We start from the raw sequence: 15,241 nt of genomic DNA, 5'->3' as shown, positions 1-15,241 counted from the left end.
AATAAGCAAACATGTTTGGTGTTCGCCAAAAGGCATGTGGGAGACTCCCCAAACATATGAAGAAGGTATTCTGGTCAGATGAGACTAAAATTTAGCTTTTTGGCCATCAAGGAAAACGCTATGTCTGGCGCAAACCCAACACCTCTCATCACCCCGAGAACACCATCCCCACAGTGAAGCATGGTGGTGGCAGCATCATGCTGTGGGGATATTTTCCATCGGCAGGGACTGGGAAACTGGTCAGAATTGAAGGAATGATGAATGGCGAGTCTTCCAGAGATTTGAGACTGGGACGGAGGTTCACCTTCCAGCAGGACAATGACCCTAAGCATACTGCTAAAGCAACAGTAGAGTGGTTTAAGGGGAAACATTTAAATGTCTTGGAATGCCCTAGTCAAATCCCAGACCTCAATCCAATTGAGAATCTGTGATTCAGATTGCTGTACACCAGCGGAGCCAGTCCAACTTGAAGGATCTGGAGCAGTTTTGCCTTGAAGAATGGGCAAAAATCCAAGAGACTTGCAGCTGTAATTGCTGCAAAAGAAGGTGCCTCTACAAAGTATTGACTTTGGGAGGGGATGAATAGTTATGCACGCTCAAGTTTTCTGTTTTTTTTCTTCTCATTTCTTGTTTGTTTCACAATAAAACATATTTTGCATCTTCAAAGTGGTAGGCATGTTGTGTAAATCAAATGATACAACCCACCCCAAAAAACAAGTTTAATTCCAGGTTGTAAGGCAACAAATTAAGAAAAATGCCAAGGGGGTGAATACTTTCACAAGCCACTGTATATGTCTATGGTCATACATTTGGCAGGAGGTTAGGAAGTGCAGCTCAGTTTCCACCTCATTTTGTTGGCAGTGTGCAGAGCCTGTCTTCTCTTGAGAGCCAGGTCTGCCTACGGCGGCCTATGCTCACTGAGTCTCTACAAAGTCAAAGCAAAATTCTGCATGCAGAGTCTCATTTTGGTGTTTGTCTAATGTTGTGAAATCTTGTTTGGTGAACGGACCCTAGACCTTACAACCAGAAAGGGCAATGGGTTCTATAACTAATTAAACTATTTTTTGCAAGATCCTAATTGGTATGTTACATTTTATGTTCCTTTTGATGCCATAGAATTCCCTTCTTGCCTTGTCTCTCAGCTTGTTCACAGCTTTATGGAAGTTACCTGTGGTGCTGATGTTTAGGCTGAGGTTTATAGGGCAACTCTGTCTAGATGGAATTTGAATTTGTGGTCCTGGCAACTGGACCATTTTTGGAACACCATTATTTTTGTCTTACTGAGATTTACTGTCAATGCCCAAGTCTGGCAGAGTCTGTGCTGAATATCTAGGTGCTGCTGTGGGCCCTCCTTGTTTGGGGACAGAGGCACCAGATCATCAGCAAATAGTAGACATTTGACTTCAGATTCTAGTAGGGTGAGGCCGGGTGATGCAGACTGTTCTAGTGCCCTTGCCAATTCGTTGATATATACAGTGGGGAGAACAAGTATTTGATACACTGCCGATTTTGCAGGTTTTCCTACTTACAAAGCATGTAGAGGTCTGTAATTTTTATCATAGGTACACTTCAACTGTGAGAGACGGAATCTAAAACAAAAATCCTGAAAATCACATTGTATGATTTTTAACTAATTAATTTGCATTTTATTGCATGACATAAGTATTTGATCACCTACCAACCAGTAAGAATTCCGTCTCTCACAGACCTGTTAGTTTTTCTTTAAGAAGCCCTCCTGTTCTCCACTCATTACCTGTATTAACTGCACCTGTTTGAACTCGTTACCTGTATAAAAGACACCTGTCCACACACTCAATCAAACAGACTCCAACCTCTCCACAATGGCCAAGACCAGAGAGCTGTGTAAGGACATCAGGGATAAAATTGTAGACCTGCACAAGGCTGGGATGGGCTACAGGACAATAGGCAAGCAGCTTGGGGAGAAGGCAACAACTGTTGGCGCAATTATTAGAAAATGGAAAAAGTTGAAGATGACGGTCAATCACCCTCGGTCTGGGGCTCCATGCAAGATCTCACCTCGTGGGGCATCAATGATCATGAGGAAGGTGAGGGATCAGCCCAGAACTACCCGGCAGGACCTGGTCAATGACCTGAAGAGAGCTGGGACCACAGTCTCAAAGAAAACCATTAGTAACACACTACGCCGTCATGGATTAAAATCCTGCAGTGTACACAAGGTCCCCCTGCTCAAGCCAGCGCATGTCCAGGCCCATCTGAAGTTTGCCAATGACCATCTGGATGATCCAGAGGAGGAATGGGAGAAGGTCATGTAGTCTGATGAGACAAAAATAGAGCTTTTTGGTCTAAACTCCACTCGCCGTGTTTGGAAGAAGAAGAAGGATGAGTACAACCCCAAGAACACCATCCCAACCGTGAAGCATGGAGGTGGAAACATCATTCTTTGGGGATGCTTTTCTGCAAAGGGGACAGGACGACTGCACCGTATTGAGGGGAGGATGGATGGGGCCATGTATCGCGAGATCTTGGCCAACAACCTCCTTCCCTCAGTAAGAGCATTGAAGATGGGTCGTAGCTGGGTCTTCCAGCATGACAACGACCCGAAACACACAGCCAGGGCAACTAAGGAGTGGCTCCGTAAGAAGCATCTCAAGGTCCTGGAGTGGCCTAGCCAGTCTCCAGATCTGAACCCAATAGAAAATCTTTGGAGGGAGCTGAAAGTCCGTATTGCCCAGCGACAGCCCCGAAACCTGAAGGATCTGGAGAAGGTCTGTATGGAGGAGTGGGCCAAAATCCCTGCTGCAGTGTGTGCAAACCTGGTCAAGAACTACAGGAAACGTATGATCTCTGTAATTGCAAACAAAGGTTTCTGTACCAAATATTAAGTTCTGCTTTTCTGATGTATCAAATACTTATGTCATGCAATAAAATGCAAATTAATTACTTAAAAATCATACAATGTGATTTTCTGGATTTTTGTTTTAGATTCAGTCTCTCACAGTTAAAGTGTACCTATGATCAAAATTACAGACCTCTACATGCTTTGTAAGTAGGAAAACCTGCAAAATCGGCAGTGTATCAAATACTTGTTCTCCCCACTGTATGTTGAAGTGGGTTGGGCTAAAGCTGCATCTCTGTCTCACCTCATGGCCGTGTGGATAGAAAGGTGTGTGTTTTTGCCAATTTTAGCCGCACACTTGTTGTTTGTGTATTTTATAATGTCGTATGTTTTTCCCCCAACACAACTTTCCATAAATTATTATAGCAGACCCTCATGCCAAATTGAGTCAAAAGCTTTTTTGAAATCAACAAAGTATGAGAAGACTGCCTTTGTTTTGGTTTGTTTGTTTGTCAATTAGGGTGTGCAGGGTGAATACGTGGTCTGTCTTACGGTAATTTGGTAAAAAGCCAATTTGACATTTGCTCAGTTACATTGTTTTTGCTGAGGAAATGTATGACTCTGCTGTTAATGATAATGCAGAGGATTTACCCAAGGTTGCTGTTGACTTATATCCCAAAGTAGTTATTGGGGTCAAATTTGTCCCCAATTTTGTGGATTGGGTTGATCAGTCCTTGGTTCCAAATATTGGGGAAGATGTCAGAGTGGGTTAAATGGGTTAGATTCTATGGATTCTTCCATTACATTGAGCCGATTTCGGACGTGCTGTTACTTCTTCTTCCGTAGTGTATTTCTATATTGTTTTAGTGATTCACCATAGTGAAGGCGTAGGCTCAGGTTTTCTGGGTCTTCATGTTTTTGGTTGGATAGGTTTCTCAATTTCTGTATTAGGTTTTTGCATTCTTCATCAAACCATTTGTCATTGTTGTTAATTTTCTTAGGTTGTCTGCTTGACATTTTTATATTTGTTAGGGAAGCTTAGGTCAAATATACTGTTTAGATTTTCATCTGCCAAGTTTACACCTTCACTATTACAGTAAAACATTTTGTCCAGGAAGTTGTCTAAAAGGGATTGAATTTGTTGTTGCCTCATTGTTTTATGGTAGGTTTCTGCACTGCTTTCCTTCCATCTATAGTATTTGTTGATATTACTCAGTTCCTTTGGCTTTGATGCCTCATGATGCCAGCAGCATACCACCCTGCATACCACTGCTGGCTTGCTTCTGAAGCTAAGCAGGGTTGGTCCTGGTCAGTCCCTGGATGGGAGACCAGGTGCTGCTGGAAGTGGTGTTGGAGGGCCAGTAGGAGGCACTCTTTCCTCTGGTCTAAACAAAGATCCCAATGCCCCAGGGCAGTGATTGGGGACACTGCTCTGTGTAGGGTGCCGTCTTTCGGATGGGACGTTAAACGGGTGTCCTGACTCTCTGAGGTCATTAAAGATCCCATGGCACTTATCGTAAGAGTAGGGGTGTTAACCCCGGTGTCCTGGCTAAATTCCCAATCTGGCCCTCAACCATCACGGTCACCTAATAATCCCCAGTTTACAATTGGCTCTTTCATCCCCCTCCTCTCCCCTGTAACTATTCCCCAGGTCGTTGCTGCAAATGAGAACGTGTTCTCAGTCAACTTACCTGGTAAAATAACGGTAAAAAATAAAATAAAAATTGAGTATTGCTCTGTTCAAGTAGACTGTGATTTTGCTGTGATCTGATAGGGATGTCAGTGGGCTGACTGTGAACTCTCTGAGAGACTCTGGGTTGAGGTCAGTGATAAGTAGTCTACAGTGCTACTGCCAAGAGATGAGTTATAGGTGTACCTACCGTAGGAGTCCCCTCTAAATCTACCATTGTCTATATACATGCCCAGTGTGTGACAGAGCTGCAGGAGTTGTGACCAGTTTTTGTTGGTTATGTTGTCGTAGTTGTGTCTAGAGGGGTATATGGCGGAGGGATTGCTGTCACCTCAAGGTAGGTGTTTGTCCCCCTGTGTGCTGAGGGTGTCAGGCTCTTGTCCAGTTCTGGCATTAGATCGCAACAGACTAGTACATGTCCCTGGGCCTGGAAATGGTTGATTTCCCCCTCCAGGATGGAGAAGCTGTCTTCATTAAAGTCTGGGGATTCTAGTGGAGGGATTTAGGTTACAGGAGGACATTTTTCTCTGTTCAAATCATTTCCTTTTCAATTTCAAGCCAAATGTAAAATGTTCCTTTGGTGGATGGGACTACCAGCTCTCTGTAACCTAGAGGGCAACCAGTGGATCCATCTCCTCTATACCATGTTTCTTGTAGGATGACAATGTCTGTATTTCTGATTTATTTGGTGAAGTCCAGGTTCCTGCTCTTTAGGCCAAAAGCAGATGACCTCAGGCCTTGGATATTCCAGGATGAGATGGTGAAGGCTTTGTGTTCCATAAAGTGTCCCAAAGTTGTTAGTCGTTTGGTTTTTGACTCAGACCAGTAAGTGTGAGCAGAGCCTGCTGAGCATCTGGTACATGCCATTGACTTGGGCTAGTGTTAGAATGGGGGTTGGGCCTGTTTTCCTGCTCACGGCCTGGGCGTATGTGTGTCTTTCATGTTGCGGCCCTCTTTGCAGGAGTGTGGGGCATGGGGTGGGTAGGAGGGGCATAGGTCTGATCTGAGGGTGGTTATATGGGGTGTGGGCATCTCTGTCCCTTCCCTTTTCTCACTCCCTTATCCTTCTTTCCTTCTCTCTCCCTCTTTCCATATCCCACTGCCTCCTCTAACCTCTTCCCTCTCTTCCCTCTTCAGGTTTATCCTCATGGGGTGGTGGGTGGTGGGATGGCTCAGGACTGGGGGACCTAGATGATACACCACCCACTGGTGAGCCGTCGTCCTCCCCTGGTGTGCCGTCGTCCTCCGCGGGTGAGCCTTCGTCCTCCCCTGGTGTGCCGTCGTCCTCCCCTGGTGAGCCTTCGTCCTCCCCTGGTGAGCCTTCGTCCTCCCCTGGTGTGCCGCTGTCCTCCCCTGGTGAGCCTTCGTCCTCCCCTGGTGAGCCGTCGTCCTCCCCTGGTGTGCCGTCGTCCTCCCCTGGTGAGCCTTCGTCCTCCCCTGGTGTGCCGTCGTCCTCCCCTGGTGAGCCTTCGTCCTCCCCTGGTGAGCCGTCGTCCTCCCCTGGTGTGCCGCTGTCCTCCCCTGGTGAGCCTTCGTCCTCCCCTGGTGAGCCGTCATCCTCCCCTGGTGTGCCGTTGTCCTCCCCTGGTGAGCCTTCGTCCTCCCCTGGTGAGCCTTCGTCCTCCCCTGGTGAGCCTTCGTCCTCCCCTGGTGAGCCTTCGTCCGCCCCTGGTGTGCCGTCGTCCTCCCCTGGTGAGCCTTCGTCCTCCCCTGGTGTGCCGTCGTCCTCCCCTGGTGTGCCGTCGTCCTCCCCTGGTGTGCCGTCGTCCTCCCCTGGTGAGCCGTCGTCCTCCCCTGGTGAGCCGTCGTCCTCCCCTGGTGAGCCATCAGCCTCCCCAGCCCTGCTCACCTCTACCCCGGCCACAGAGATCCAGTCCTCTGCCTCCACCTCCACCACTGGAGGGTGGAAGGCTATCCCAGACACTACTCAGCCCATAGGGGGGACATGGGTCCAAGTGACCCCTTCAACAGGTGTGACCTCGCCCCAGCCGGGTGATAGGAGAATGGAAGAGGTTACCACTAGTACCACTAGAGCAGATAGCATAGCCACCGCTGGGAGCGGGAGAGCGATGGTGAAAGAGGAGGAAGGGAGTGCCCTGGGGGCCTCCGACGAGGCCAGAGGGGAGATCCAATTTACCGGTATCCCCGTTGGAACAACCAAACCCAAACTCAGGGTCCCTCCATCCAACAACAGAACCATGTGGAAGAACCAGTCACGAGCCAGTGGCAGCACAACCCAACCCACAGTCAGCAGCTCCACAGCTGGGTCAGACAGCAGAGACTCTTCCCCTCCATCCAGACCAGGTGCTGGAGCTCCAGCCCCTCCACCCTCAGCCTCAGTCAGCCAGGGCAGCTCCATGGTGGCATCTCCGTCCATATCCTGGGTCCCCACGGAGAGATCTGAAGAGCGGGGTGGCGAGGTGCCGGAGAGAGAGCCCCTGGAGGTGCCCTCCGAACCACCAGTGGAGGAGGAGACAGCCTTGTCTCACTCGCTCGGCTCTGGGTTGCCTAGCAACATGGACGAGGAAGGTGGCAGAGGTGCCGGATTCAACCAAAGCAACAGAACTCTGGACTCTGCTGGTAAGTCCTGCATGTCTGTCAGTTAATAAATAAATCAGACACATTTCATTTCATTTTTAATCCAAAGATTTGCACACAAAGCTGAACAAAACACTAGCATCATATTCTTCAATTCTCTCCATCAGGGCCTCAGTCACGGTGATCTCTGTACAATTCCCACGGTTGTTTCCTCGGTGCTGTTATTCAATGTGTTTTTCAATTCCGAGATAATAGCGTGTTGCCTTCCGACCTACAGAACTCCTCATACCAGACCCATCCTGTAGGTACTCCGACTAGGGAATAGGAAGGTGGTCATGCTTCCGTAGATAGTCCTCTGATTAAGCGCCTGATTCAGTCTCTCTCTCTCCAGAGCTGTTTCTCACCTGATAGTGAATGGGGCTTGTAGCTGGTGCACCATATTTCCTGCTTCCTCTTAGGCATTCCTGCTGCATCACACATTCCTGTGGTGATTTATTTTGCTCTCTTGGAAACAGTTGATGTTGTCAACATGTTGTAGATATGTTGTATATTCATCAGAGGCTGAGATGTGATGCATAAATGTAGAACCAAAGATCGTGGCTAACAACAGTAAATCGTTTTGACAGAGAAAAGCATATCATTGATAGCACATGTTATGTGGTGTTGTTCATTGAGATGATAGCCTCTGGAGGGAAAGCGAGCAGTGTGCCATTTTACCGACCTGCCCCTTGTTTCCTCTCTCTCTCTTTGTCTCTCTCTCTTTGTCTCTCTCTCTCTCTCAATTCAATTCAATTCAATTGACTTTATTGACATGGCAAGTTATTATTACTTACATTGTCAAAGTATACATATCGAAAAATTTAAATAAAATATATATGTATATATATACACAAAATATATATATATTTATATATAAATAAATGGTGGGACTAACAGTAATAATAATAGTAGTAGTGGACATGGGATTACCATTAATAACAGCTACAACAACAATATTAATCAGAACAACAATACATTAAAGCAACAGTAGTAGACCAGTGTCAACATGACTGAGAAGACACATGACCTGGTACGAAAGACAAAACAAAACTAAGCTAAATGGGAAATATTATCAACATTACTTTGCATTTTTCACTGGCTGTCCCTCAGGCTGTGGCAGGAGGACACATATTTGGCTGCCAAAACTGCACATTTTGGCTTTTCACCCAACAAATATTTGAATTTTTCTTCATCTTTTATAGTTTCAAATTCTTTGTATTGAATTATAATTTTGGGAAAGAAATATGCTCTTAGGTCTGAGTATTTGTCACAGTGTAGTAGGAAATGCACTTCTGTCTCTACCTCTCCCCTGGAGCAGAGTGAGCACAGCCTGTCCTCCCTGGGCAGCCAGGTTTGTCTGTGACGACCGGTCTCTATAGCCAGACTGTGCTCACTGAGTCTGTACCTAGTCAATGTTTTCCTCAGTTTTCTATCAGTCACAGTGGTCAGATAGTCTGCCACCATGTACTGTCTGTTTAGAGCCAAATAGCATTGAAGTTTACTTTGATTTTTTGTGGTGTCTTTCCAATAGGTTATATATTTTTCTTTTTGTTTTGTGATGATTTGGTTGGGCCAGATTTTCTGAGGGCTGTCCCGAGGCTCTATGGGGTTGGTTTGGGTTGGTGAACTGAGCCTCAGAACCAGCTGGCTGAGGGGACTCTTCTCTGGTTTCATCTCTTGACATTGTAGAGCTGTGTGATGGAATGTTTTAGGGTCACTTGTTTTTAGATGGTTGTAAAATTTGATGGCTCTTTTTTCTATTCGAATGAGGAGGGGATATTGGCCCAATTCTGCCCTACATGCGTTATTTGGAGTTTTTCTTTGTACTTGCAATACAGTCTTGCAAAACTCTGCATGCAATACTTCAATTGGATGTTTGTCCCATTTAGTAAATTCATTATTAGAGAGTGGACCCCATACTTCACTGCCATATAGAGCAATTGGTTCTATAACTGATTGAAAAATTTTGAGCCAGATTCTAATTGGAATTTCAATTTTGATGTTCCTTTTAATGGCATAGAATGCTCTTCTTGCTTTGTCTCTCAGCTCATTCACAGCCATGTGAAAGCTACCTGTGTTGCTGATATTTAGTCCTAGATATGTGTAGTTTTTGGTGTGTTCTAATAGAACTGTGTCCAAATAGAATTTATATTTGTCATCCTTATTTCCGGACCTTTTTTGGAATATCATTATATTTGTTTTTTTTAGGTTAACGGTCAGAGCCCAAGTCTGACAGAACCTGTGAAGATGATCTAGGTGTTGCTGTAACCCCTCTTTAGTGGGAGACAGCAGCACCAGGTCATCTGCGTACAGCAGACACTTGATTTCAGTGTTGTGTAGGGTGATACCAGGTGCTGTCGATTCTTCTAATGTTTTTGCCAATTCATTCATGTAGATGTTAAATAATGTTGGACTTATTGGGCAGCCCTGTTTCACTCCCCGCCCCTGAGAGAAGAAGTCTGTTTGCTTGTTGCCAATTTTAACCGCACATTTGTTTTTAGTGTACATTGATTTAATAAAATCATATGTTTTCCCTCCAATACCACTTTCTATTAGTTTATAAAAAAGACCTTCGTGCCAAATTGAATCAAATGCTTTCTTGAAATCTACAAAACACGAGTAGATTTTGCCTTTGTTTTGGTTAACTTGTTTATCAATTAGAGTGTGGAGGGTGTAAATGTGGTCTGTTGTACGATAATTTTTTAGAAATCCAATCTGGCTTCTGCTCAGGACGTTGTGTTCGTCAAGGAAATGATGTAGTCTGCTATTTATAATACTGCAGAGAATTTTCCCCAAGTTGCTGTTAACGCATATTCCTCTGTAATTATTTGGGTCAAATTTGTCTCCATTTTTATAGATTGGTGTGATCAGTCCCTGGTTCCAAATATCGGGGAAAATACCTGCAGTGAGGATAATGTTGAAGAGTTTGAGTATAGCCAATTTGAATTTGTGGTCTGTATATTTGATCATTTCATTTAAAATCCCATCAGCACCACAGGCCTTTTTGGGTTGGAGATTGCATATTTTTTCCAATAATTCTTCTTCTGTAATTGGGGTATCCACAGGATTCTGATAGTCTTTGACTGCTAATTCAAGGATTTGTAATTTTTCTTGTATATCTTTTTGTTCTGGGCTCTTTGTTATATTGCTGTAGAGGTTTGCAAAGTGATTTCTCCACATATCCCCATTTTGGATAGCCAACTCCTCATAATGAGGTTTGTTTAATTTATTCCAATTCTCCCAGAAGTGGTTTGATTCTATGGATTCCTCAATTCCATCCAGCTGATTTCTAATGTGCTGTTCCTTTTTTGTTCTTAGGGTGCGTTTGTATTGCTTCAGTGTTTCCCCATATTGAAGGCGTATATTTTTGTTGTCTGGTTCTCTGTGTTTTTGATTAGATATATTTCTCAATGACTTTCTTAGATTTTTGCAATCATTATCAAACCATTTTTCATTATCTGTTATTTTTGGTTTGCTCTTATGCTTCTTTAGATTAGCCAAGGAGGCTAATTTGTCAAATATAAAGTTTATGTTCCTAACGGCCAAATTTACACCTTCATTGCTGAAGGAGAATGTTAAGGCTAAAAAGTTGTCCAGGAGAGATTGTATTTTTTGGCTACTAATTGCTTTTTGGTAGATGTCTGTACTGTTTGCACTCCATCTATAGGCTTGTTTAGTACCATGTAATTTATTGGGCCATGGTGCTTCATGGTTGGGTTCTGCTCTTCTCAGATACACTGTGATTATACTGTGGTCTGAGAGAGGTGTTAGTGGGCTGACTGTGAAGGCTCTGAGAGACTCTGGGTTTAGGTCGGTGAGGAAGTAGTCTACAGTGCTGCTGCCAAGGGATGAGCTGTAGGTGTACCTACCAAAAGAGTCTCCTCTCAGCCTGCCATTGACTATGTACAGACCCAGTGTTCGACAGAGCCTCAGGAGCTGTAATCCATTTTTGTTTTTCACTTTGTCATAGTTGTTTCTGTGGGGGTATGTGGGGAGGGAAAGGTTATTGCTTCCTGGTAGGTGTTTATCCCCATGACTGTTAATAGTGTCTTGTTCTTCTGCTATTCTAGCATTCAGGTCTCCACAGACCAGTACGTTGCCTTGGGCCTGAAAGTGACTAATCTCTCCCTCTAGAATGGAGAAGCTCTCTTCGTTGAAGTAGGGTGACTCTGAGGGGGGGATGTATGTGGCACAGAGGAAGACGTTTTTATCTGTCAAGATAGCCTCCTTGTTGATTTTTAACCAGATAAAGAATTCTCCTGTTTTGATCAATTCGATTGAATTAATTAGTTCAGATTTATACCATATTAGCATTCCCCCTGAGTCTCTGCCCTGTTTGATTCCTTTTAATTTAGTGGATGGTATGATTATCTCCCTATAACCTAGTGGACAGCCAGTGGAAACATCACCTCTGCACCATGTTTCCTGTAGTACTAAAATATCAACATCATCAATTTCTTTCAGGAAGTCTGGGTTTCTGCTCTTTAGCCCAAAAGCAGAGGACTTCAATCCTTGTATATTCCAACATGCAACGTAAAAAGACTTCATAATTTTTTTTTTCTCTTTTCTTTACCTTTCAAAATGAGACAAACACTCACAATCCAAGAAGAACCATTAAAATAGAATTTTTCAATTAAAGTAAACTCTTATTTTGCAAATGTGATTTGTTTATCATTTAAGATAGAATTTGTGTCATGCCACTTGGGTGGATGTAGTGTGAGAATGGTGGAGTTCTTGTGCTCATCTTACCATGACCCTCGGCCCATCACATGTGAGCATAGTAGACTCAGCATTTGTTTAATGTCACTCATTTGGTTGGTGGGGGCTGGGCCAGTTGCTCCTCTCACAGCCTGTGCGTAGCTCTGCCTGCTGGGCTGTGGCTCCTCCAGGTGTGGGTCTGCGGTGGGGAGGAGGGGGGTGGTAGGCCTCATCTGGGTGGCTCTGAAGCTGGGCTGGGGTGGTCTGTGCTGCGCTGGCTGTGGTGGGCATTGAGGTTGGTGGTGCTGTGGTCGTGGCTGGGGGGTCCAGGGTGCTGGTCCGGGATGTTGTCTCAGTGATCTCGGCGGGGTGGAGATTGCTCCGCTGTTCCTGGGTGGAGAGGTCGGGCTGCGGTTTAGAGCGACGTCCTTGAGAGTCTTGGCAAGGATGGGGACTGTCTCCCTGTACAGGTGAACATGGTCATAGAGACAGTCCAGATCGAGGGTGGGATGGTGGGCCAGGTGTACATTGGGTCGCAGGGCACAGTCCCGGGATAGGCTGGCATTTATTCTTTGGATTGTGGCAGGGTGGAAGTCCCTCCTCTGTAGAAGGGTTGACACTATGATTCTTGAGTTGGGGAAGATTGCGGAGGCCTTCTCAATCACTCCCCGTAGTGAAGTCGCCACCCTCTCCTGCTGAGCACGCAGGTCGTTGCTTCCGGTATGTATGATTATGTGGCTTGGCGACCCGAGATGGTTCTTATCAAGCAGCTCCATGGCACTTTGCGTTGTTGGGCACCACACCTTTCTCGTTTTGTGTCTAGGGAAAAGTTTCTTCTCCTGAACATACTTCCCATTTGAGTCCATTAACAGGACGATGTCAGCCAGTGTTTCTTCTGGACTGGGGGGCAGAGGGGGGGCTGGTGGGTGTTGGAGCTGGGGTGTGGCTGGTCTGTGTGGGTGCCACTGTCAGTGGGAGGCTGTTCTGTGGGTTGGGGAGGAGGGGTGCAGCAGCCAGGGCTGGGGAAGTCTGGCTGGTTGAGCTGGGCTCCTCTGCTGTGTGAGGGCAGGTCATAGGGTGGTGATCTATCTGCTCCTGCAGCCTGTCCTCTGCTCTCTTTCTCTCCTGCAGCTCCTCTCTTAGTGCGGTCAGCTCCTTATTGCTGCTCTGCCTGTCTTTTTGGAGCTCTCTCACCTCCTTTGTTAGATCAGCCAGCTCTCTCTTGAGTCCGTCTCTCTCTTGCTGAACCTCTTTCAGCTGTGTTGCAAGGCTGCTGTCCTGCTCTGTCCTCACCTTGGTTAGGAGCTCCTCTAAGGTGTGGTTGTCTGGTTGCTGTTTGCTCACGCTCTCCCTGAGCAGGACCACCTCCCCCTCCAGTTTGGTGAACTCATCCCTCATGGCAGCCATGGTGGTGAGGAGGGCCTGAGCCTGCTCTGCACTGAGGGGGTCGCTCTCCTCCTGGGGCGTGTCCTCCACTATGGTGGAAAGAGAGGTGCTGGATGTGCCTTTTTGGGTGGGGAGGGTAGGGGTGAGGGTGGAGTTTGTGTTGTGGGAGGGCATGTCACTGGTGGTGTCCTTCTCTCTCTCCGCTCTCTCCTTAATGGTCTGAAAGTCTGTTTCAAACAGCCTGATGTTACCTTGCACCATGACAGTCCCAGTCTTGTAGAGGTTGATTGTTATCATGGTGCTGTCAGGGTCGTCTGTCTCTTTGATTTTCAGCTTCCACCCATTACAGATTCCCTCTTTCTTTATGCATGGGTAGTGAGAGCAGACTGCTGAGCGCCATGCATTTGGCTGGTCAGTGAGGAAGATGAGATTACTCACGTCACCGTTTTTGTAGAGGTCTGCAAAAAGGGTTTCTGGCCTCTTCTCTAGTAGTTTCTGTTTGAAAGCTTTCCTCATTGTGTAATTTTTGACCTTTTTTGGGTAGAGAATGGATTCTGCGCTGAGGGGGAGTGGGGACATGGTGTCTGTGCGCTCTGCTACTACCGCTACTGCTGCGCTGTTCTGCTGCCCCATTGCCATGGCAACCGATTTGTTCGTCTGCTGTTCGCGCTACTTTCAAAAAACAGCAAAAATAGTGAAAAATCCTCACACAAAAGACTGAAGATATGTTTACAGTTAGTCCGTGCTCCTTTTTGTTTTACTCACTCAGTTTGGTCGTTTGATGTAGTTGTATTAACTGACCTTGCTAGTTTTGTTCTAGCTCGTTTCTTATGGCTAGCTTGTTAGTCTGCTGGCTGGGTCTTTGTTGTGTAGCTAGCTAGCTAGACTCAAAACTTCTTAACTTGAGGCGCCAAGTTACTTTTTTTTCTATTCTGAATGTATAGAGTTGTTGTTCATCACTTCTTGTCTGGAATTCTTCTTCGATTAGAGTGTTTATCTCATTCTAAAAACCAAAAAAATCAAATATATCAGGAGCTCATGTTGAGCATGACTCTCTCTCTCTCTCTCGTTCTTTCTCTCTCTCTCTCTCTCTTTCTCGTTCTTTCTCTCTCTCTCTCTCTCTCTCTCTCTCTCTCTCTCTCTCTCTCTCTCTCTCTCTCTCTCTCTCTCTCTCTCTTTGTCTCTCTCTCTTTGTCTCTCTCTCTTTGTCTCTCTCTCTCTCTCTCTCTCTCTCTCTCTCTCTCTCTCTCTCTCTTTGTCTCTCTCTCTCTCTCTTTGTCTCTCTCTCTTTGTCTCTCTCTCTCTCTCTTTGTCTCTCTCTCTTTGTCTCTCTCTCTCTCTCTTTGTCTCTCTCTCTCTCTCTTTGTCTCTCTCTCTCTCTCTCTCTCTCTCTCTCTCTCTCTCTCTCTCTCTCTCTCTCTCTCTCTCTCTCTCTCTCTCTCTCTCTCTCTCTATCAGTTCCATTCAAGGGGCTTTATAGGCATAGGAAACACATGTTTACATTGTCAAAGCAAGTGAAATTAATAAACAAAAGTGAAATAAACAATAAAAAGTGAACAGTAAATATTACACTCACAAGTTCCAAAATAATAGAGACATTTCCAATGTCAGACAGTGTTGTAACAATATGCAAATAGTTAAAGTAAAAAAGGGAAAAGAAATAAACATAAATATAGGTTGTATTTACAATGGTGTTTGTTCTTCACTCGTTGACCTTTTCTTTTGTCAACTGGTCACAAATCCTCCACGCTGTGGTATTTTACCCAATAGATATGGGAGTTTATCAAAATTGGATTTGTTTCGAATTCTTTGTGGGTCTGTGTAATCTGAGAGAAATATGTGTCTCTAATATGGTCATACATTGGGCAGGAGGTTAGGAAGTGCAGCTCAGTTTCCACCTCATTTTGTGGGCAGTGGACACATAGCCTGTCTTCTCTCAAGAGCCAGGTCTGCCTATGGCGGCCTCTCTCAATAGCAAGGCTGTGCTCACAGAGTCTCTACATAGTGAAGGATTTTCTTGATTTGGGGTCAGTCACAGTGGTCAGGTATTCTGCCACTGTGTACTCTCTGTT

At 45.5% G+C, this 15,241-nt stretch overlaps 1 protein-coding gene across 2 annotated transcripts in view; it reads left to right on the top strand.

Annotated features, from left to right (window-relative positions):
• LOC139550283 (neurocan core protein-like) overlaps nt 1–15,241 on the top strand; it is a 154,059-nt gene that overhangs the window by 61,472 nt on the left and 77,346 nt on the right. For both annotated transcript variants that reach the window (XM_071361080.1, XM_071361079.1), the window contains one exon: nt 5,646–7,088. In XM_071361080.1, coding sequence (XP_071217181.1) covers nt 5,646–7,088 — 1,443 coding nt within the window. The remainder of the gene's footprint in view (nt 1–5,645; nt 7,089–15,241) is intronic.

This window comes from Salvelinus alpinus, chromosome 23, assembly GCF_045679555.1.
Source record: "Salvelinus alpinus chromosome 23, SLU_Salpinus.1, whole genome shotgun sequence".
NCBI lineage: Eukaryota > Metazoa > Chordata > Actinopteri > Salmoniformes > Salmonidae > Salvelinus > Salvelinus alpinus.
This window is presented reverse-complemented; position numbering and strand designations above follow the sequence as displayed.